At 39.9% G+C, this 24,681-nt stretch overlaps 1 protein-coding gene across 4 annotated transcripts; it reads right to left on the bottom strand.

Annotated features, from left to right (window-relative positions):
• Positions 1-7,214: 7,214 nt before the first annotated feature.
• On the bottom strand, positions 7,215-23,909 carry PRRG4 (proline rich and Gla domain 4). 4 transcript variants are annotated; one of them, XM_019948424.3, is made up of 6 exons: positions 23,804-23,909; positions 23,004-23,116; positions 17,315-17,478; positions 15,871-15,919; positions 14,727-14,859; positions 7,215-10,927 (listed from the first exon to the last, which is right to left on the bottom strand). In XM_019948424.3, the coding sequence occupies exons 2-6, from the start codon at positions 23,104-23,106 to the stop codon at positions 10,693-10,695; spliced, it is 684 nt and encodes a 227-aa protein (XP_019803983.1). In that variant the 5' UTR covers positions 23,107-23,116; positions 23,804-23,909; the 3' UTR covers positions 7,215-10,692. The 4 variants fall into 4 exon arrangements, with proteins under 4 accessions (XP_019803983.1, XP_019803982.1, XP_004318644.1 ...); XM_019948423.3 differs by having other exon boundaries at positions 23,770-23,901; XM_004318596.4 differs by lacking the exon at positions 23,804-23,909 and adding an exon at positions 23,502-23,635.
• Positions 23,910-24,681: the final 772 nt, after the last annotated feature.

The following is a 24,681-nucleotide window of genomic DNA, read 5'->3' as shown; positions in this document are numbered from 1 at the left end:
CACTGCTAAGAAAATGAAAAGGCAAGCTATGACTAAGAGAAAATATTTGCCAGACACATATCTGACAAAGGACTTGTATCAAGACTATACAAAGAACACTTGTAGCTCAAAAGTAAGAAGAGAAACTAACCAATTAAAAAATGTCCACAGATTTGAATGAGCACTTGATAAAAAGAAGATATGCAAATAGATAATAAGCATATAAAAAGATACAAAAATAAAAAATTTTTTAAAAAGATACTCAAGGGCTTCCCTGGTGGTGCAGTGGTTGAGAGTCCGCCTGCCGATGCAGGGGACACGGGTTCGTGCCCCGGTCTGGGAAGATCCCACATGCTGTGGAGCGGCTGGGCCCGTAAGCCATGGCCACTGAGCCTGCGCGTCTAGAGCCTGTGCTCCGCAACGGGAGAGGCCACAACAGTGAGAGGCCCGCGTACCGAAAAAAAAAAAAAAAAAGATACTCAATATCATCAGTCATCAGGGAAATACAAATTAAAACCACAATGAGATACCACTACATTCCACCAGAGTGGATAAAATTAAAAGACTGTAACAGCCAGTGTTGGCAAGGATGTGGGAGCCACTGGAAACTTCATACGTTCCTGTTGGGAATGTGAAATGGTTCAACCACTTTGAAAAATAATTTGGTAGCTTCTTATAAAGTTAAACATATGCCCATCTATTACCAGCAGTACTACTCTGAGGTACTTACCCAAAAGAACTGAAAGTATATGTCCACACAAAGACTTGTAGAAGAATGTTCATAGTAGCTTTATTCACAAATACTATCAACAGGTGAATAAACAAATTGTGATATACCAATACAATGAAATACTATTCAGCAATAAATAGGAATAAACTACTGGTATATGCAACAATATTCTACTGAGTAAAAGAAACCAGACACTAAAGAATACATGTCATATTATTTGATTTAGTATATAAAATTCTAGTATAGGCAAAATTAATCTATAGTGACAGAAAATAGGTTGGTGGTAGCCTGAGGCTGGAGAGTCAGGGAATTGATAGGAAAGGGGTAGATGGGAACTTTCTTCAGTTGGGATGATTGCTACTTGGGTGTCTACATTTGTTAAAACTCATGGAACTGCTCGGTGAAGATGGCTCCATTTTATGGCATGTAAATTATACACCAGTGAAGTTGTTATATGTGTAAAAAAAAATCAGAGAATACAAAAGTGCTCTTGGAAATTAAAAACATGACAATCTAAAAATGTTTAATTTAATAGAATTAGAAGTTAAAGTATAAGAACTTATGCAGAAAGAAGAATGGCTGGAGGAAGAAATTGGAAATAGTGGATCAATCCAGAAAGTCCAATATTCAACCATTAGGAATCATACAAAAAGTAGAGAAAACTGAGGAGAAGAAAGTGGCAAAAAATTATACAAGAAAGTTTTCTAGAATTACGGGGCACAGAACTTCACATTAAAAGGAGGCACTTGTTGCCATGAACAATAAATGAAAACCAAGGCCCAGAATTGTGAATTTGAGATCACCAGGGATAAGAAAATTTGCAAGTTACCAGAGGATGAAAACTAGACCTCAGGAGACAAGAACAAAAACAGGGAGACCAGTGTTATGAGTGAATTGTGTCCTCCTAAAATTTTAGATTTGAAATCCTAACCCTTAGTATCTCAGAATGTGACTGAATTTGGAAATAGGGTCTTTAAAGAGGTAATTAAGTTAAAATGAAGTCTTTAGGATGGGCCCTAATCCAATATGACTGGTATCCTTACAAGAAGAGGAGATTAAGACAGACGCAGAGAGAGAAGACCGTGCAAAAACAGAGAGAAGATGGCTAATCCACAAGCCAGCTAGAGAGGCCTCAGAAGAAATCAACCCTGCCGACACTTTAATCTCAGACTTCTAGCCTCCAGAATTGTAAGAAAATAAATTTCCATCGTTTAAGAAAAAAAAAAAAAAGGTTTCCCGAGGGAAATAAATATGTCAAGAAATGGAATCAGAACACTGTTAGAATTCTTAACGGTGATTAGATGCTAGAAGATGTTAGAGCAATATCCACATTATGCCAAGTAAAATGATTTTTTAACCTAGAACACTACACTTAGCTAAATTATAAATCAAATTTGAGAGTACAGAAAACACTCAAGGTCATGCAAGAATGAGGGATTTGATCCGCTCTTTTCAACTACTTTTCCTTTGGGCGTGCCTTAGCCGGCTAAGGAATAGGACCAATTTCTCAAATTGTTCTCAATATTATAATCTCTGATATAAGTACTTTAATCTATTTAAAGCTATTTAATGCTAGGAATTGTTGGAAAATGAACAAGAATGAAATGAAATGAAAATGGTAAATAATGAAACATTACAAAGTTTTCAAAAGCTGTAATACTACTACTATTAGGTGTTAACTCACGTTTACATAAAACTTTGCAATTGAAAGACTTTTAACATGGTCAGAAGAAATGAAAGATCCTGTAGAGCAGTGGTCCCCAATCTTTTTGGCACCAGGGACCGGTGGCTTCCTGGAAGACAATTCTTCCTCGGATGGTGGGGGCAGGGGATGGTTCAGGCAGTAAAGCAAGCGATGGGGAGCGACGGGGAGCAGTAGATGAAACTTCAATCACGTGCCGGCCGCTCACCTTCTGCTGAGCAGCCCGTTCCTAACAGGTTCGCGTTCTGGTCCGCCGCCCAGGGGTTGGGGACCCCTGCTGTAAAGTAAGCGTTTGGCCTAGAGACTGGCCTAGATCCTTATGGTGGACACACCCTAAGGTGATCCCCAATGATCTCTCACCTCTGGTATTCAAATCTTTGTAGAATCTCCTTCCTTAAGTGCAGGTGGAAACTGCAACTTTGTTCTAACCAACAGAGTATAGCAAAGATAATGTGATGTCTCCCTTGTGATTATGTTACATTACACAAGGCTTTATTTTGCTAGCAGACACACTCTAGCGATCTCTCTCTTGGCTTGATGAAATAAGCAGCGGTATAGAGGAATCCCATGTGGCCGGGAACTGCTGGTGGCTTCTAGGAACTGCAAGTGGCTTCTGGAGCTAAGGTTGGCCTCTAGCCTCCAGTCCATAAAGGCCTTCAGTTCTACAGATGCAAGGAGATGAATTCTGCTAACAACCTGACTGAGCCTGAAAGTGGATCCTTCCACGACACAGCCTGCAGATGAGAACACAGCCTGGCCAACACCTTGAGGGCAGCCTTGTCAGACCCTGAGAAGAGGACTTGCTAAGTGGTGCCTGGACTCTTGACTCATAGAAACTGTGGGATAATAAATGTGTGTTTGTTTGAAGTCGTCAGATTTGTGGTAATTTGTTATGCAGCGAAAGAAAACTACTACAGTGCTCAACAAATGTTAATTGATTTGAAATGTAAATGAGGTTACGTCTACTGTCTAATCGCCTCTTTCTGACCATCCTCTTGGTTCTGCATTGTTTAACCCCTGCCCCACGTCATCTGGTTTGTGACAGGAGATTCTGATTGATCTTGCCGCCCGCCTTGGGATGATTCTTGATGTCTGAAGTAGAGAGCTGCTAGTTTTTCTGCCCAATATCCGCTTGCCCCTGATTTAGTAACAGCATCATCTTCTTTTAGGGAACTGTCTCTCTCCAACTTCCAATCATGGTATGCTATCCTCTGGATACAGGGTGGGTACATGAACCAGGCCTGCCCACTCATTGGCCCAGCTAAGGTCATGTGACCCAAGCATGGCCAGTTAGAATCTTGATGGTAACCTGTGGGCTTTGGATGGGAGAAATTGCTTCTCTGCAGTCACTAAGCAGGTATAATGTAAGCCTGTGGCTGTGCCTTCCCCTGAGAATGGAGGAAGCCTGTGGGCAGCAGGACAGTGTTAACACAAAGAAGCAGATTTTAGAACTTGAGATATTAAGTCCCTGAGGACAGTTCCAACTGCAGACTTCCCAGTTTTGTAGACCAGTTTGAATTAAGTTTTTGTGACTTTCAACTAGAGTTCCGACTTATATAGTGTCTTTTAGACTCTGCCTCCTAATCTATTTACCAGTGACCCTGACATCATTTCTTCTGGTCCCTGAGTGAGAAAAATACGCTGAGTCAGCAATGGACTTGACAATCCTGCATTAACTTTGTAAGGACATTTCTAATCACCCTCACCTTCCAAATCTCTCTGGTTTTAGCCCTCAGAGTTGTCCTTCTTAAGCATATTTAATAAGCTGTTAGGACAGGTTCTATCTTTAGATGAAATGTGGCTACTCCACCTAGTTTTTTAGAGTTTGTGTCTGTGTTTCATTATCTTGTCACAGCAATCAAAATCTAGGAGATATATACATATATATTATAACATTTTTTTAGAGATTCATATATTTTGTTTTTGTTTTTTGGCTGTGTTGGGTCTTCATTGCTGCGTGCGGGCTTTCTCTAGTTGCGGCAAGCCAGGTCTACTCTTTGTTGTGGTGCGCAGGCTCTTCACTGTGGTGGCTTCTCTTTGCTGTGGAACACGGGCTCTAGGTGCGTGGGCTTCAGTAGTTGTGGCACACAGGCTCCGTAGTTGTGGCTTGTGGGCTCTAGAGCACAGGCTCAGCAGTTGTGGCACATGGGCTTAGTTGCTCCACGGCATGTGGGATCTTCCCAGACCAGGGCTCAAACCCATGTCCCCTGCATTGGCAGGCAGATTCTTTTTTTTAATTAATTAATTTATTTATTTTTGGCTGCATTGGTCTTTGTTACTGTGTGCAGGTTTTCTCTATGCGGCGAGCGGGGGCTACTCTTTGTTGCGGTGTGCGGGCTTCTCATTGCGGTGGTTTCTCTTGTTGTGGAGCATGGGCTCTAGGCACGTGGGTTTCAGTAGTTGTGGCTCGCAGGCTCAGTAGTTGTGGTTCACGGGCTCTAGAGCACAGGCTCAGTAGTTGTGGCGCATGGGCTTACTTGCTCCGCAGCATGTGGGATCTTCCCCAAACAGGGCTTGAACCCAGAACCCCTGCATTGGCAGGTGGATTCTTAACCACTGTGCCACCAGGGAAGTCCGAGGATATATTTTTGAATTTCTTGAAATTTTACTTATAGACTTCACCTAGTTAAATATTACATAAAACACATAACGAAAACAATACACTCTTTTTTCCTACTCTTCAACAGAATATAAGGAAGTATTTAAAAAAAAAAACTTTCAATTGGTCCTAAGAAAACTTTTTGTCATAAAAGTAATTTTTTTAAATTAATACTTTACTTTTTAGAGCAGTTCAGAGCAAAATTGAGTGGGAAGTATAGACAGTTCACATATACCCCATCCCCACACATGAGCAGCCTCTCCCACTATCAATATCCCACATCAGAGTGGTACATTCATTATAATTGATAAACCTACATTGACACATCATTATCAGCTAAAGCCCATTATGGTTCATTCTTCATGCTGTACATTCTATGGGTTTGGACAAATGTATAATGACATGCAGCCACCATTACAGTATCATACAGAGTAGTTTCACTGCCCTAAAAATTCATCCTCCACACCCACCCCCTCACCCAATCCCTGACAAGCACTGATCTTTTTACACCTCTGTAGTTTTGCCAATTCTAGAATGTCATATAGTTGGAATCATAGTTTGTCACCTTTAGAGATTGGCTTTTTTCTCTCAGTAACATTCATCTAAGTTTCCACTATAGTCTTTTCATGTCTTGATAGCTCATTTCTTTTTAGCAATGAATAATATTCCATTATCTGAATGTACCACAGTTTATTCACCTACTGAAGGACAACTTGGTTGCTTTCAAGTTCTGGCAATTATAAGTAAGGCTGTTATAAACATCCATATGCAGGTTTCTGTGTGGACATAAGTTTTCAACCCATCTGGGTCAGTACCAGGGAGCATCATTGCTGGATCAAATGGTAAAAGTATGTTTAGTTTTATAAGAAATTGCCAAACTGTCTTCCAAAGTGGCTGCACCATTTTGCATTCCAACCAGCAGTGAATGAGAGTTCGTTTTGCTCCACATCCTCACCAACATTTAATGTTGTCAGTTCTGGATTTTGGCCATTTTAATAGGTGTGTATCTCTTTGTTGTTTTGATTTGCAATTCTCCAATGACACGCTGTTGGACATGTTTTCATATGCTTACTTGTCACCAAAATCTTTTTTTTTTTTTTGCGGTACGCGGGCCTCTCACCGCCGTGGCCTCTCCCGCCGCGGAGCACAGGTTCTGGACGCGCAGGCTCAGCAGCCATGGCTCACGGGCCTAGCCGCTCCGCAGCATGTGGGATCCTCCCGGACCGGGGCACGCACCCGTGTCCCCTGCATCGGCAGGCGGACTCCCAACCACTGCGCCACCAGGGAAGCCCCTAAATATCTTTTTTGGTGAGGTATTTGTTCAAGTCTTCTGCCCATTTTTAAATCGGGTTGTTGGTTTTCTTACTGTTGAATTTTGAGACTTCTTTGTATAATTTGGATAACAGTCCTTTATCAGATGTGTCTTTTGCAAATGTTTTCTCTAGTCACTACCTTGTCTTCTCATTTCCTTGATTAAAGTAATTTTAAGGAGTATAAGTATTAACATTTATGGATTATTCAATTGGATAAAAAAATTTAAGGTGGTCTAAATGTTGAACATGAAGTTATGTTTAATAATAATCAGTTTAGGGCTTCCCTGGTGGCGCAGTGGTTGAGAGTCCGCCTGCCGATGCAGGGGACACGGGTTCGTGCCCTGGTCTGGGAAGATCCCACATGCCGCGGAGCGGCTGGGCCCGTGAACCACGGCCGCTGAGCCTGCGCATCTGGAGCCTGTGCTCCGCAATGGGAGGGAGAGGCCACAACAGTGACAGGCCCGCGTACCGCAAAAAAAAAAAAAGAAAAAAAAAGAATCAGTTTATTTATGTGTATGATACATAGTATTACTTGTGTTTCTCTTATGTTGGAGGTACTATTACTCCTATAATTTAGTGTAACATTACTATATTTTTTTGATTTTTAATTTATGTATAGATATAGGTCACAGAAGTAAATTCAGTTTTAAGGAGTAATATATTATAAATTTGCTTCAAACAATATATTAAATATTAAAACAGTGTTAAGGAATATTGCACTTTCACAACTGCAACTAAACTGTTTAGAAAGCTAGCACCACTGGGTGAAAGATACATACAGCAATACCATGCTGTAAACATTGTTTTGAAAACATGCAACATGTTCACATTTAACTCATATAATTATACGCCACTATATGAAGAATGTTTAATTGAAACAAGCAACAAATATTTACTTAGCATAAAGTTTATTCACATGTATAAAAAGTGTCTGTGATAACAAATCCGTTAAAACCAAAATATAATCAAACCTGTAGGAAAAATATGCATTCAAAAATGGGTTGCTTTTTCCAGATAATGAAAATGCTGACAAATTTGTACTGAATTGCCTTAAACTCTGAAACTGTTAGGGAGACATTTGTAAACGACAAAAAATGTTGAAGGAAACACACAATACAGAAGATTGAAGGCATCATTATATATCATATGTGTTCCAAAATGCTACACAGGCAGGATCTACAAAAGAATCTAGTTTTTAAAAAAATTACAGAAATTCTAGACACTCTTCTAGTAGTATAAATGTCACATACATTTCAAATCAAACTAGTAACTAATTTATTTCACATTCAGTTAGAACAAAAGCAAAATGAATAATATGAAATTAAGCTTTTAAACAGCACTAACAAACTTTTTCTCACTAAAAAATTCTCTTGCACATATAGGAAAAGTACACACATACATAACTTATCTGAGAAATAGGAAAAAATGATTAGAATTTTACAGGCAAATGGGAAACCAGACACAGAGGATGCTGTTGCTCTAGTTTTTAATTGTTCTGAGAATTATCACCCAGCTCTGTATAATCACTCAGAGGGCACAATATTAACGGATGCAAAACTTTGACACAGTCATAATTTGTGCTCTCTTTGATTTTTTTCATCTTGAAAAGAGAATATTCTGTGTAGAATTATCTAGCCTACTGAAGGCATAACCCTATTAATGTGTACTTGTCTTTTTCTAGGTTTATTCCCTTTTCATACCCATATTACATTCATTTCCTGATTGTGATAGAGGAGAAAACTGATATACCTAAGTAGAAAGCTTTGTGTCAAAAATAGATTTAATGGTTAACACTAATATGTTACCCAGGGAAGAAGCACAAACAAAACAAATTAATCAAACTAGAAAATCCACCACCAAAAGTATACAAGGAATAGAAAAGCGTGAATGGGACAGAAATATGTGTCAATAATTTTATATTGATATTTTCCTTTTAATTATTATAAGTATTTGATTATGGTTCTATCACATTTTCTTTTTTATATTTAAAGTATTATGAGCTCAACATTGGATGCTCTACAAATACCAGTTATTTCATAATCTTAATGATAAATTCTAGATTTGTTCAAGTCAGAGCAACAGTTTCACACTTAATGATGGCACATGACAAATCTAGGCTACTGCTGGGGTGACAGGGGTTGTCACAGGCTCTGAAGCTAGATTTGCAGTTAGATTCTTGTGAGTCAATGGGAGTAAACAAGTTCATGGAATATTTCAAATTGTGATTCAATAAAAGATATATCGTATCTTATATATATATTGGGGTTTTTTTGCAGTACGCGGGCCTCTCACTGTTGTGGCCTCTCCCGTTGCGGAGCACAGGCTCCGACCGCGCAGGCTCAGCAGCCATGGCTCACGGGCCCAGCCGCTCCGCGGCATGTGGGATCTTCCCGGACCGGGGCACGAACCCATGTCCCCTGCATCGGCAGGCGGACTCTCAACCACTGTGCCACCAGGGAAGCCCCCGTATCTTATATTTTTATTCATCCTAAGAAACACATGTGTGAGAATACATATACAGATATGTAATATATGCACCTATATACATTTATGTATATATGACAAACGTTTATACATTTCTCATAAAACTTAGTTGTCTCTATTTTATAATTTCATAATTTGAGACAGTGTAATTCTATAGATATGAGATGGGCCTAGAATAGTGTGCTTGTTCATTCTAAACCTAGCTCTCACCAACATGTTAGATTTTGGTCAAGCTATCCTTCTATGCCTCAGTGTGATTGCTAAAGTGAGTAGTTTGCCTCTGACCTTTTAAAGAGGATTAAAATAAGGGCAAAGTGCAAAGTTACATGAGGAAAAGTGCTTATGTAAGCCAAGGTATGACAAATAGTAAAATTTTTATAGGTAATGTAGGTGGCTTTAAAAAGACTTCTTCCTAATTATATCTAAATGTTGCCAGATGATTTCTTTGTAACACGCAACCAAAGAGACTGAAAATATAAAAGGTAAAGTCTTTAGCAGTCTATAATGATTAAGATCTTTCTTTTATCTGCATTAAGATCATGCTGTCTTAAAAGAGAGACATACACTCAAACACACAGTATAATATGATTTATATTTTCTAAACATTTAATTTGGAAGGAATTATCAAATGCATGTGAGTCTTAATCTCACCTGTGTGAAAATATAAAACAAAATACAATTTTATAAATGGTCTTAAATAGGAAAAAAGCAATGCCTGGCAAAAAACATAACAGAATTTTCTATTTCTCAGGAGTATGTTTCTTTTTTGAGCTCCTGCAAAGAGGAAACAAATTCACATATACGTACACACCCACTCAAATAAATTTGTGCACAAACATTCATTCCAGAAATTTATAGCTTATACTCTACTATGTTCTTAAGGGGAGACTGGTCATACATACAATTAGAAGAAAATACAAAATATAGGTCAAAATGATTACCTATGGTGTTCTGTGTCTAGACATTAAGAGATACAGGGGGTTGCTGGTAACTTTAATCAATATTATTTTGATAGCAGAAAAGTAAATTACTTCTTCCAGGTTCTCCAACTATTATTTATAAAATTCAACAAATTTTCCAGATTAATAGTTATAGTCAATACAGACAACATAGCAATGAAAATGGGTGTGTCCACTCATCATTAATATGCACAACTTATCAAGTTGTCACTCCTAGATTTGAGGCCTGTACCTTTATTTGGTGGTGTAACAACCCTTTCAAATCTGTAACATTGCAACCCTGTTCCCTCTGAAGAACTAACTCTCTATCAAGTATTTGTTTGGTTTTTTTTAAAGAAAACTATTGACCCCACTCCCCATAATATGACTGATAGCAAGAGTTCACAATAAGAACGTGCAAAATATGGTGAATGCTATGCAATAATTTAAAATAAAAAAACAAGTGATTATATAAAGGCCACCAATTTATATTTAAATGCCAAATTCTGTGAAGTATTTCCAACCAAAAAGAAATCCTAAAAAAAGAGTAGGTCAAATATTATGACTTGGGATAATCTAATAGTTAGAAATTCTTACCTTTTTAGTATTCAATACAAGAAATCTACAAACTTCTTCTGTACAGAGGATACAGATAGTTCCCCAGTTGTAGCTGTGACACCCATAACAGATTTTTTGAACCATTAAAAGGAACAAAAAAGTGCTCTCTTCTTAACTGCAAAGATACAAAGTTCCTTATCCAGCTGATTATGATCAAGTTTAGGTCCAGGATGCTAACAGATCTCCAGTGGCATAGTACACGTGCTTGTTCCTCCTTTACTCTCTGCAGTTTGTCATAAAGGGCTGAATCGACATGTCTTTTTGGTTCAGGGAAAACAAACCATTTAAATAATGTGAATGTCCTATATCACCAAGACAACAAGGTGGGCTTAGCGAGATGGGAGTGACATAGATTTTTTAAATACCCTAAACCCTTTTGCTGGCCCAGGATATGGTGGTGGTGGCGAAACATTCTGTTTTCTGGTCAGTGCCATTGCCTGTTCATAAGAAGGTAATCCTGTGTCCTCCACTGAAGGTGGCAATGGAGGCAGGACAGCCTCCTCAGGTCTTCTGAAAACGATGGAGGGAGTGTGTCTGCCCCTTCTTGCGTAGGTGGCTGAAGAACTAAACAGAGACAGCATTGAGGTCTAGGAAAGGCAGCATTTTTAGGTTAAGATGGCAATATTAAAAAATCCAACATTTTGATACAGGTGAACCCAATTTATTTTTATTGTTTTAATTTTTTGGCCGTGCTGTGTGGCTTGTGGGATCTCAGTTCCCCAACCAGGAACTGAACCCGGTCCATGGTAGTGAAAGCACTGAATCCTAACCACCAGACCACCAGGAAAGTCCCTGAACCTGACTTATTAAAATAACAACAGTTTTATTTTACCCATAAACTCTGAAAGAATCTTGATATAATGGAAAGATCAAGAACTTTGAAGTCAGTCATGGGTAAGAAACAGGATCTTGTCATTTCATAGCTGTGTGACCAGAGGCAAGGTAACCTAACTCAGCTTTCCTCCTCTATAAAATGGGGATAACAATAGCTACCTCAACAGAGATGTTTTGTGTGGATTGAGAAAGATGTCTTACGTAAAGCATCTAAGCAATGTCTGGAACACTGTAACAAGGACTCAAAACACGTGAATTCCCTCTTTCTCCTGCTCCTGAATTAAAATTTTCTCAAAGTATGGTGTGAAACCAAATCCAGGCTTTGTTGAAAGGCAGCATAACTCCAAGCCTAGGAAATTGATGCCACAGAGATAATCACAACAGCGATGCCCGTCTCTCTCTCCTCTGTTCCCCACTGAATCCCTGCTGCCTGGGCCAACCCTCCTAAACAGGACTTCTATCATATCATTCTTCTCCGCAAAAGTCTAACCTGCAGCCTACTTTCTACTGAATCAAGTTCTAACTCCTGTGCCTCCTTTTCAAAGCCTCCCTTATTCTGGCCTCACTTTATTTTATAGCACTCTGCTCTTGCCAAGGTAGCCTCTTTACTCTCCTCTGTATGTGCAATGAATTCTATGGTCTATCTCTGTGGTTTCACCTGCATTGTTCCCTTTCTCAGATTATTATCTTTTCCCCATTGATCTCCATTGATTTAAGTCCAACAATTACAAAAAAAATTTTTTTAATTAAAAAAAAAAAAAGGCCTAGTTCAATATGGCCACTGTTTTCACAAAACTCTGTCACCTACACCACCAGCCAATGAAATTTGAAATGCAACACAGGTCTGGTGTTTTGAAACTACATTTTCCCTTCTCACTTGTGAATTACAAATTAAAATTTAGACATTAGTAAATTGATCTGTTTAGACTGTGAAGTTGGCTGCCTATGAAGCATCTATGCGTAAATTAACCTCTTATAGTTATGACTAATAAGATAATTAAAATGTATAGGTAATCCCCAACCTCTAGTCAATATTTACAGTATTCTTCCCAATAAGAGACAGCTTAGCAGACCCAAAATACTGCAAACTTTTGCAAACTGAATCAATCAATTTGCCCCTTAGAATGCCTTGTCCTTTGGAGGTTATAATGAGATCTGGAACTGGATGGAAGGAGAGAGGAAAATTGCAGAGAGAAGAAAAGAAAAAAATCTGTGTAAATCTAGGAACTGGATAATCAGCCCTTCAATAGTTGAGAGGTGACTGATAGCCTCAGAAGTTTACTTAGAGGAGTCAACACAATTCCTCCTCTGTCAGAAACCTGGAATGTATTCATGGTAGGCTTGTCACTTGCCACATTCATTAGCTTGTGACGAAAAGTTCTACTTGTTTGTTTATAGGAAACAGGAGAGACAGATGTTTTATTTGAAGAAATGAATTTTTCCACGTTGACCTTCAAAATTTAAGTTACAGGAACAGTATAATTATATTAAAGTCATTAAGTGTCTCCACAGTGATTTCTTACAAGATTGAAATCAGAAAGTATGCACCAGGAACATCTCAAATAAGCTGACAGCATTATATTATGCCTGTTTTCCTCCATAAAATATAGGGACTAAGAAATGAAAAGATCTTGTTTCCCATTTCTTGGCATGTTTTTACAGAGGAATGAGACAAACTATTCTAACAATGATCTTATTTTTTACTCTTTTCTTTTTCAAATATTCCTCACCCTTCCCCCACTTCCAGACTTGCAAAATGTAGAAAGAGAACACATAACTCTGCTGCAAGAATTTCTTGGGACAATTGATGAACGGTACTTTACTAAGTATTTAAAAGTTAACCTTAACACAAGTGGATGTCTGGTTAACCTAGTTTGAAATGTCCCCTATAAAGGGTTTCTGTGAGAATCAAAGAGAGACAGTAGATGTAAAAATGACCTGTAAACAGTACAGCATTATACTGTACTAACATTAAGTATAACTAAACTTTTAAAATAAGAGATATCCAGGTTTTCAAAATGTTATAACAACATACATAGAAAATATGCATAATAATGCACCTCTTTATTCCTCGTGTCTTTGAATTCTGCTTCTAACCTCATGCAGGAAAGAAGCTAGAAGGTTTCAGAGAAAAAAGCCATAAGGTAAGAAGGTGTAGTGGTGCAGAAAAGTAGAAAAATGAAGAAAAACCGGAAAGAGGAGAGAAGACAATGTCGAGCATGAGGACACTGAACAATGGCTGTGCTCACAGACCTTGAGGGAAATTATTAAATGTGAGGGCATACAGAGACTTTTTGGGGAAAATACTATAAATGGGGTGGAAAAGAAGGAAAGATAAAAGGCAAGGAGAGTCTTTAAAGACATATTTTCCGATTTCTTCATTAACCTGTGAGTTTCCAGGTATGCTGCAGCTTGTGGAGAAGGACATATTGAATAAAATCTTAGTCAAAAGCCCTAGAAAACAGGAAGAACTTGCTCATTTCCTGTCTATTAAGTAAGGGAAACCTCTCAGCTCAAAACATAGTGGCTTAAGAAAAATTGCACAAAATTTTCCTTATCTTCTCTCACTTTTCAAAATTTTATAGGATTTACAGAAGTCTCAGACAATCTTCGTAGTCCCTGCCCATGATCACATTAATGCCTCAGGGAGTTGTTCAGGAATTCCAGCTTGGGGATAGAATTACACTATACTTTGCCCCTGTCCTCTGCCCCCTTTGCTGGCATGTCCTCCTCTGCACCCTTACTGTAGGCATCCTTTAAGACTCCGTCACTTGCCTTCTGTCCTTTCATCACATTCAGAGAACTTGCCTACTCTCATGGCTTCAGCTTTTATCCTCCAATGGATTTATCTTAATTCCATATCTGTTGCCTTAAATCTTACCTTAACAATAAAGAAGAAGTTTTTATTATGGTAAAATACGTGTAACATAAAATTTGTCGTTATAACCATTTTCAAGTGTACAATTCAATGGTATTAATTATATTCACAATGTTGTACAACCATCACCACTATCTATTTCCATAATCATTTTATCACCTGGTTACCATCATTAGCTTCTTCATAGAATTTGAAAGTGTAAATAGGGATATATAAGCATTAATTTCGATAGCCTGTTTCACATGTGGTACTTTTTGTTGAATAAGGTTAGTTCTTCACTTTCTCATCTCTACTTACAGATAAGATAATAACTTTTTATTCTAATAAGGATGTTGAGATTCTATTATGCAAACAATTATGGCCTTTATGAAGCTTTACTAATGTGCTGGAACTCAGTTAATAGTAATGTACCAATGATGGTTTGTTAGTTTTACAAATGTACTATGGTAACATAAGATGTTAACAACGAGGGAGCTGCGTGAAGGACATAAGGGAACTCTCTGTGCTATCTTTGTAACTTCCCGGTGTATCTAAAATTATTCCAAAATCAAAAGTGTATTTTAAAAAAAAGGCAGCCATTTTTTTTAGCCATTTAAAAATGACAGTATAGAACATATAATAGTAAATTAAATATTTTTATTTGGTACTTACCCTGGATGTCGTTGCCTGTTACACTTAGTGATACAAAGATAGTAACCAAGTAATCCAAAAATAACCAAAAATATTCCAGCAGCAATTAGTCCAGTCAGAAGGCCCATAACATCGATTTTCTCTCTGTTAGCATCTTAAGATAAATCATTAAAATAACATGAATATAACAACTGAAAAGCACCACCTATGATTTCAATAAATTCAACGCTGGGTGTAAGCATGCTACTGGGCATCTAATAATTAATATTGATTACTTTTAAAAGTCTGTGCTAGAAACATGACCAGAAAAAATTTAGATACACTTCCTAAAAGCCCTAGCTCTGACTTCGTTTATTTTTAATTTTTTTAAGTTTTTGACCACACTGTGCGGCACGCAGGATCCCCAACCAGGGATCAAACATGCGTCATCTGCACTGGAAGCGTGGAGTCTTAACCCCTGGACCGCCAGGGAAGTCCTTAGCTTCATTTATTTTAAATGTTATATTAAATGGATGAAAGTCAACACTAAGTGGGATAAACATGTTCTTTGTTCAACTATACACATTTTGGTATTAACTACTAAGATAAATGTAGTAAGCAATTCTGGTGTAGCTATGTAATACAGTCTCCCTATAGCTGGGGCCCTACCTAGGGGGAATGAAAAAAGAGCTGTCAAACACAAACAAAACAAAACAAAACAAACCTGACTAAAAAGCAGCTAGAGATGATAAATGTAGATAAAATAAAGGATCTCCCCTCTCTAGGAGTTACTTAATTCTACCTAACAATCCTAATTTACCTAGTACCATAAGTAGTCCATTTACTTGTAATGGTAAAAAAGAAAAAAAAATTAAAATAGTTTACTATTTGAAACTAATAGAGTCCTACTTTTATTCTGTGCAAGTCTTGACTTAGCTGGACTGTTTAAAATAGCATTAAGCCTATTATCTCATTTCCCTACTATCTCACCAAACTTGATTTTCAGTGTGTAAATAGATGAATGTGGCCTTCTCTGTCTTAGATAGCCCAGTGTATAACTGAGAAATCTTCCTTGGCTTTACAAGGTATGTATGTTGTGCAACAACCAAACTCAAACAATGAAACTAAAAATGTACTATGAGAGAGGGTGGGAAAAAACATGAAAATTGATCAGTTCTTGCCTTACCTGATTCTGTGGTTGGTCCTTTAATTGAATATTCTTGCCAAAATGCCATCTAAGAGAAAGGTAAAATTTCCAAGTTTATTTAATTTCTTTATTGTCATTTCATTTGGTCTCAATGACCTAGACTAGGGGTGGTAAACGCTTGGCATGTGCCACAGGTAGGATACTAGTTCATTCATGCTGGAGGGCGTGACTCACTCTAATTAAGTACTGCCATCCACCACTGTTTCTTCCAACTCTGGAATTGGTCAGGGGATTATTGCCAGTGCTAGGTCTCTACTACTGTGCACTGATAGTCTCCCTTCACCTGCCCAGAGCCCTCACTCAGGCATCAGGGGACACTATCGCATTAGAGAGTCGATGAAAGTAGCAGAGGTGGAAGTTGAAGCAGGGGACTCGTTATCATGTTTGAAAAGGAGTCTGATTTTTTTCTACATTAGATGAGCCCTCAGTCTCCTAGGAAATTTTATTGAAAGTTATTTATTGATTTGGAAAGACATCCCTGAGACTGTTTAAGTTCAGTGTTACTTGAGAGAATGGAAGCCATTTTTAAGGAACTGTGATAAAATTAGAAAACGGGTTTGTGAAAAACAATAGAATTTCAACAGGCACAACTACAACGCAGAGTAGACTTTCTTTCCCTTCTCTAATAGATGCAGCAGATGATAGCAGGGAATGGAATCTGGGCACAATTTTGGAAGAAAAAAGAACTAAGTTTCAATAACACCTGCATTTAAAGGATACCTAGAGAGGTTCTTATTGACCAAAGAGTAAAATGGGATTCTTGAGGAAGGGGAAAAGGAGCTGGGGTTATTTAATCTACAAAAAAGTGAAAAATCTGGGTCACTTGTCATTCTTAAAGAATATGCCAGATTATAACAGGGACAGTGCTGGCTGTTTGTTTTGTACCTTTTCAGGATTAACAGATAGGATTTAATTGTATTTTAAGGGAGAACTTCTAAAGGTTTATTGCCAAGCAATAAAATCCTGAATGCAGGGACTATATATCTTATCTTCAGTCTCTAGCAGAGCACTTGGCACATAATAGGTCGTCAATAAGTACTTGAAATATAAATACAGTAATCAAAAATGGTAAGTCCTAATAGAAAAAATTGCTCTGAGTCTTGAATGACTGAAGCCTGAGTCAGAGAACTAACTAAAATAATATCCTGAAGTTTAATTCACTCTGCTTCATTATTGTCTTTGAATATCATAATGTTAAACACAGAAAATCACGACATAATTGATAATTTGATAATTACTATAAGCCCAGTTAAGTATAAAGCCAAGTCTAAATGGGCTAATTACAATATAAGAAAGTAGAAAGAGATAACAGGTATACAATCTGAATTCTATTTAAGGCACATAATCTCTACTGACTGAAAGTGCCACTTCCTTAAGTACAATTTAATAGATGTCTAGCCAATTAACATATCAACCAAATTACCGTTTTATCTTCATCCACAAAAATTTCTCTGGCTTCCTCATAATTACAAAGTTCTTCTCTGCATTCTCTTTCTAGGTCACTGGAAGTGAAGAGCTCCAAATCAAATCTATTATATAGGAGGTGTCTACGTATGAACAAGTTTGCTTCTTCTTTTGATGTAAAGACTAGCAAAAAAATAGAAAGATTTCAAACACCGATAAAAAATAAGGCAGAAAAATTCCTGTTTTAATTACGGTAAAAGCATATAGTTCTTTTGATCTGGTTAAATTATACCAAACTTTCTTGTGTGGTTTTAAAATCTGACAAAAAGAAATATCATCAGTAAAAATAATTCCTGCTAAATATGAAGTACAGATACTAACAAAATTCCAGAACATACTTGAGTAGATTATGTCCGAAATTATCAGCATAAATAAAAATTATTTGAGTATCACTTTTTCCTCTAGACAATTATTTTTCCAATAAATGGCAGGCCAGACTATTCTATTTCTAAAGTGTTGGTTTCCTATTATCTTGACTGAGAAAAATTAGTCTGGTGTAATGGACAGAGTACTGGACTAAGAGTTAGAAGACAGACTCTTCTTTTTGATTTGGCTTAGCTATCAGCTATATCCTGGGATAAGTCACTTATATCCCTGGGTTGCCATTTCCTGAAACACTTTTTTTTTTGGCTGCACTGTGTGGCATGCAGGATCTTAATTCCCTGACCAGGGATCGAACCCATGCCCCCTGCACTGGGAGTATGGAGTCTTAACCACTGGACCTCCAGGGAAGTCCCTGGGTTGCCATTTCCTCATTTGGAAAATGGGAATATGAACTAAATAATAACTAAGATCTCTTTATGTTTTAAAATTATAAATTCATACATTTATATTAAAATTGTTCTATCAGGTTTATACCAAAAAATTTTAAACTTCTAAGCTAATAAAATCATAAGTTAATTATAAGATTAATTAAAAGCCATTCAGTCCCTCCCAAAGGAGTAGCTCCCTCCACTCAGCCCCTAAACATGTGTCTACAAAGTTTTATAAGACTCCGTCTACGTGTGCATGTAGGGAAGGTAAATGGTAGACACCATAGCTAAGCACAGGTTGACACAAAACCAAAATATCCTACCAAGGCAGTATTTTCAAAACCTGAAAACTTCAAACTCGTTCTGGTGTCACACAAAGCTGAAGTGATCTTGCTCCAGATCATATTACTGAGACTGGAATTCAGAAACTCTCTGAGAACTACCCCAACTGCTTATAAGAATTTAAAAGTCTTGGTATTTCTCACTGCTAACCATTACTAAAGGAAGAATATATTAAAGTGGGCAACTGAAAGATGGATCAAGACTGACGACAGGGACTTCCCTGGTGGCGCAGTGGTTAAGAATCCGCCTGCCAATTCAGGGGACGTGGATTTGATCCCTGGTCTGGGAAGATCCCACGTGCCACAGTGCAACTAAGCCTGTGCCACAACTACAGAGCCTGTGTTCTAGAGCCCACGAACCAAAACTACTGAGCCCACGCACCACAACTACTGAAGCCCACACGTCTAGAGCCCAGGCTGTGCAAGAAGAGAAAACACCGCAATGAGAATCCTGCACAACACAATGAAGAGTAGCCCCCGCTCACCACAACTAGAGAAAGCCCGCGTGCAGCCAAAAATAAGACCTAATGCAGCCAAAAAAAAAAGACTGACGACAGTGCATGGTCTGGAAGACTAATACTAATTTGAGAGTGACCTCAGGTTGGCCATTTATTCTTAGCCTTTGAGAACAGTCACACCTAGGCCAAGATATTTTCCTTACTAATCAATCACTTTTCCAAGCAGGTCTGAATCTTAACAGAGCTGGATTTGTCCGATACAGTAGCCACTAGCCACATATGGCTATTGACCACTTGAAATGTGGCTAGTGTGAATTGAGATGTGCTGTAAGTGTAAATACACAGGGGACTTCAAAGACATGGTTTAAAAAAATATGAAATATCTCAATGCTTTCTATTGCTTATATTTGGAAATACTGGGTTAAATATTTTGGATATATTAGGTTAAATTAACTACATTATTAAAATTAATTTCACCTTTTTTTTTTTTTACTTTTTAAAATATGGCTCTAGATAATTTCTTATGTGGTTCGTATTTTATTTCTATTGGCCAGTGCTATTCTAGTGTATTCATTTCTATGTTAGAAATAACACATATGAGCTATTTGAACCAAGGGGGAAGCCAGAATGGGATCACTGGTGATAGATGTTTTGAGAAATATTCTAAAGGGTAGACCAGTGTGATAAAATATTTTTGTTCTTTGTTCTTCTTTGTCTCCTTGTAGATTTTACACTACCACCTAATGGAGACAGAATGAAAAATTTTCCAAGTCTCCATCATCTCTCATTGGGATTCTTGCAATGGCCCTCTAAGGCAGGGGTCCCCAACTCCCGGGCCATGGACCACTATCGGTCTGAGGCCTCTCAGGATCCGGGCGGTACAGCAGGAGGTGAGCAGCGGGCCAGCGAGCGAAGCTTCACCTGCCGCTCTGCTCCCCATCGCTCCCCTTCGCTCCCCATCATTGGATTACTGCCTGAGCCATCCACCGCAACATCCGTAGAAAAATTGTCTTCCGAGAAACCGGTCGCTGGTGCCAAAAAGGTTGGGGACCGGGCTTCCCTGGTGGCGCAGTGGTTGAGAGTCCGCCTGCCGATGCAGGGGACATGGGTTCGTGCCCCGGTCCGGGAAGATCCCACATGCCGCGGAGTGGCTGGGCCCGTGAGCCATGGCCGCTGAGCCTGCGCGTCCGGAGCCTGTGCTCCACAACGGGAGAGGCCACAACAGTGAGAGGCCCGCGTACCGCAAAAAAAAAAAAAAAAAAAAAAAAAAAGGTTGGGGACTGCTGCTCTAAGGGCTCTCCTTGTCCCCTACAGCTACACTGGTTTCCAATGTGCCTGGTTCTCTCCTGCCTTTGAACTTGCTGTTTCCTCTAAATAGAACTTTCTTCTTTCACTCTGCTCTCTCACTTCCTTCTGGATTTTGTTCAATGTTACCTTGAACCCCATCCCCACTCACCCACCTCTGGCAATCCCCATCTCCTACTATATTTTGTTTTTCTTCATAGCACTTATCACCATCTGGTGTTCTGTATGCTTTACTTACTTGTTACCACTCTGTTCCCCTAGCTAGAAGGAAAGTTCCATTAAAGCAAGGGATGTTGACACATAGAGATGTCAAAAAAATTACTTACAAAAATAAATGGATGAACTTGACTTTCCTGTAGTGGGAAGGAACTCTTGGACCTAAATTCTACCAGTTGAAGCAATTCAGAGGTATAGTCCGTTACTCAGCTTGGCATAGGTTTAAAATATTAAACCAGTAATGAAGTAACTCTGAGCCTGCCTAACTTAGCTATATTGTACTTACTACATGAAATCTAATTTCAGAATGGAGAATTAGAATCTGCCTCTGTATTGCTACTTCTCAGGTACGCCCAGATCTTTACATTTTATTGGCTAGAAAAGCAGTGCCAAATTTCTCATTGTCGGTCTCCTATTCAAGTCAGTTTTCTGAGTTATAAAATGCCCCTGCCCTCCAAATGGGACTTTCAACTTAAAACGAAAATAAAAAAGCGAGTCATACATATTTTTATTGTTCCTGAAATGATATTTATGCCAACGAAAGTCTTCACTGATGTATAAAACATGCCCTCCAGGAGGGGTTGCTGTTTACCACTTCCCTGACTGTGAAAGTTCTGATTCAGTCCATGGTTGACCTTACACTTTCAGTGCCTTATCAAACATCTTCCTGCCTCCCTTATGATCTTAGGAGAAATACTGTCCTTTGTTATTTGGGTTCTAAGTAGCCCTGGATTTGCTTTTAATTGAAAGAGGCAAACTTCCTTGCCCCTGGAGCATCCTGAACTTCCAGCGAGAGTTCCTATTTTCCCTCTGGCCGTTGCTGGAGGATGCACTGGCCTTTGCACCTTTGTATCTGCCTCAGATTGTCTTTCCATCTCTGTCTCCTGTCTTAGACCATCCTAGGAAGTTGCCTGTGCATTCCCCTATTTTAAGTCCACCAACTGAGATATTCCATTTTCCTCCTCTCTCCTGTCTCCCCATGCTTTCTAAATAAATTCTTTTTAGGTCATTTCAACCCCACCTTTGGGCTTTATCAGAATGCAGCTGAAGGTCCTTTATTTTCCTAATTACTTTTCATATCTACATTTATTATATCTCATTTGCAGATAGAGAGCACTGGCTTCTGTGCCATACAACTCCCCGGAGACAGAGTTACTGCTAACTCACTCTTTCCTCTGCTCTTGAAACTCTCTGTTTTAACTTCTGTCATAGAGTTTATGGAGATTATCGGTTTACACCCTGCCTCTCCCACTAGATGAAGTAGTCCTCCCGGTCAGGATTACAATCTTTCATTTCTACATCTCCAGTGCCTAGCAGAGAGCTCGGCACATAGTATATGTTAATGAAGAGGTTATTACTGAACAAATCAGCTTTTTAAATATACAGGATTCTTCATTTACATTTCCCACAGCTAGCTCCAGCCTTCTGCACTCAAGTATGATCTCTAAATTCCTTCCATAGTTTGTGATGTCCTTGAGACTGTCTTTTACGCTGTATCGTGTGAATGAATGAATACACTCCCAAGCATTCTGGAGATCAGCATCTGGTCCTGCTGAGCATGGATCATCCACCTTATGTATGAGTGGACTTACATATATGGTGCAACTTGGGAGGCACCAAGAAGGATTTCCTTCCAAATCTCCCCCATCCCACTGGCTAGCCTATCCAATTGCCTAGAATTCTGCCGTCAGTGTTTGATTCCTTCAGGTTAAGATATTGCCCTATCTTAACACACACACACATCCTCCTAGAAGGTTTGAGACACTAAGCTGTATTAATCATTAATAAGTCATCCAGGAGTATTAGTGTCACAGATCCTTCCCAAAAGAAAACAAGAGTAGGATCTGATGAGAATGAATAAGGGACAGGAATGTGTGGAGAGGTAGATCCAAAGCACTGGCACTGGGTAGGGAAGCACAATGACTACGCAGGGAGAAATGAAAGCCATTTTTTTTTCTTTTCTGTTTAGGCTTTCAAAATATGGGCAGGAATCAGTCTAAGACCTGGAGTCCACAAGGTATGGAATTCTAGGTTAGCAAGCCCCAAACCTAATCTTCTCATACCTTCTGACTTTACCCAGATAACCAGGCATTTAAAAGTTAAAAAGGACCTCAGAGATCATTCCACTCCCCATCCCGCATCATTTTACAAGCTGAAAGGGGTTAAGTAACTTGCCCAGAGTCTCCTAACACATCCGGACTAGATCCTGGTCTCCCTGTCCATCTTTCCAGGAAGAACTGGAAGAATTATGCTCATTATAATTACCACATAGCTTCATCTAGAAAAATGGCACTCACTGATTTTCAGAAGTTGAAATAGGTTTTCCATTCAGTTAACCACCAACCTGGTCTTAAATATATACTTAGCAAAAGTAACTCACAGAAATGAATGTGTATAAATTGCACTTCACATAACAAACCACAACATTACCAAATAAACCACAAATTAAAGGACATTTTAGTGCTTCTATGATTGATGGGGGCATGTAGTTTCAAAGACTGCACTTTCTGGTTTGAGCTCTGTAATCCGAGTCAGGTTTCCAGGAGGGTTTTCCTGGAGCCGGAAGCCAGGCTTACCTTCTTCTCCCGCATGCCTCGACTCCTCTGGACTTCTTGTGCGATGAGGGGACGCGAAGGTAAGTATGCGCAGCTGGCTGAGTAGCACCAGGAGTGTAAACATAGTCTGGCAACTGTCAAACAAACCGAAACAAACAAAATAACCAACAAAAACCACGTCAAAAAAGGCCCCGGCTCAGCACTTTGAGTTCCTGTGGGAACTGAATCACCTACCTGTTGTGCTCAAAGCCACCGCGCGACTGCGCCCCGCGCGCGGTTTCGGTCGCCGGCGTCCGACCCGCGCCCGGAAAGCAGCCCCGAGAGCGTGCCCGGGGACAAATGCCGCCTCCGCCCTACCCCTCGCCTCCCCACCCCACCCTCCGGACTCTGCAGACGGCAGAGCGGGCACCTATCGCCGCGGCCGCCCTCTGCTTTCCGTTGGAATCGAGCCCGGTCCGCCGAGGTGGCCCCCTCCGAGTCGCCCATTCCCCGTCGGGGCCGAGCCGCCGGGCCCCGCACCTGCAACTCCGGGCGCATGTTCCAGCAGCTCCCAGGCCGGAGCCTCGTGCTTGGGTAGTCCCTAAGGCCGCCAGACCCTCCGTCTCGGCGCCCCCAAAACCCTCGCCTTGCTCTCCGCAGGGCCGGACTGGCCCGCACGCTCGAGGAAGCGCCTGGGGTCCGCGGAGCGCCGCCCTGGCCGGCACGGGGACGCGCGGCGCAGGCCCAGCCTTGATCCCGGGAGGCCGCGGAGCTGTGGGAAAAGGAGGAAGCAGCTCCTTGGGAGTACCTGGCCGCGCTCCTCCTCCCGGGGGCCGGCTCACCTGCGGCGGGCGGGCAGTTGGCCGGCGTCTCCGGGGAGCCGTCCCTCGCTGTAGCTGTCGCCGTCGCCGCCGCCACTTCTGCCCTGAGCCCTGGGCTAGCCCGGCCGCCCGCAGCCAGTTCTGGCCCCGCCTTGGCGCGCGGGGGGCAGGTTTGGGACTGGTTTCTAGATCCCGCGTCCTCCGCCGACTCAGGGGAGCGTGTTCGATTCCCAGTAGCTAAGCAGAGCACCCCCCGGAGCGTCCGGGGCTTTTCGCTTTGGGTTACACTAGGCTAGGGGCTCTGTCTTGAGACCTTAGGTCTCAAACGGTGGTCCGCGAAGGAGAGCAAAACATTCATCGGAGAAGTACTATGAACTGGAAGTGACCTTAAAAATTAATCGATTACGTTGGTTCTCAAATCGTGGTCCCCTAGGTCTGGGTCATCTCCAAGATCCTTTCAAGGGGTCTCCGAGGTCAAAATGATTTCTTTTATGGTACAAAGACATGATTTGCCTTTTTCACTCTCATTCTCTCATGAATATACAGCGGAAATTTCCAGAGGCTCTTTGACGTGTAATGATGTCATCACTCAGCTAACAGGGTGCCTGCATGTGTATTGTGTTTTCCAGTATTTTCTATGGTAGTAGGTTTAAGTATCAATATGTACGTTTTTATAGAGATTCAAAGAGATTAATAAAATTTGCTTGTTATTAGTGCTTTCTGTACTGTTATTCGCTATCTTTAGTCATACCTGGCAGGATAGCTATAAATCATTTTTTCAAACAAGTAGTCATCTGAAATCTTGAGCTTTTCTTTGAGCCTAGGCAGGAAGACAACAAAAACTAAGTACACTTTGTTGTCTTGATTTGAAATAATATTTTGAAAACTTCTCAGTTTAA

Source organism: Tursiops truncatus, chromosome 8 (assembly GCF_011762595.2).
Source record: "Tursiops truncatus isolate mTurTru1 chromosome 8, mTurTru1.mat.Y, whole genome shotgun sequence".
Classification (NCBI taxonomy): domain Eukaryota; kingdom Metazoa; phylum Chordata; class Mammalia; order Artiodactyla; family Delphinidae; genus Tursiops; species Tursiops truncatus.
Note: the sequence above shows the minus strand (reverse complement) of the source record. Positions and strands in the feature narration are given on the sequence as shown.

What these genes read in the sequence shown, in the direction of transcription:
- PRRG4 (XM_019948424.3), bottom strand. Translation starts at nt 23,106, where the DNA reads ATGTTTACACTCCTGGTGCTACTCAGCCAGCTGCGCATACTTACCTTC. An exon ending in GAGGCATGCGGGAGAAGAAG is followed by an intron (nt 17,479 to 23,003) that starts GTAAGCCTGGCT and finishes TTTTTTTGCTAG; the next exon opens with TCTTTACATCAAAAGAAGAA. An exon ending in AACAGGCAACGACATCCAGG is followed by an intron (nt 10,928 to 14,726) that starts GTAAGTACCAAA and finishes GTCTCTGTTTAG; the next exon opens with TTCTTCAGCCACCTACGCAA.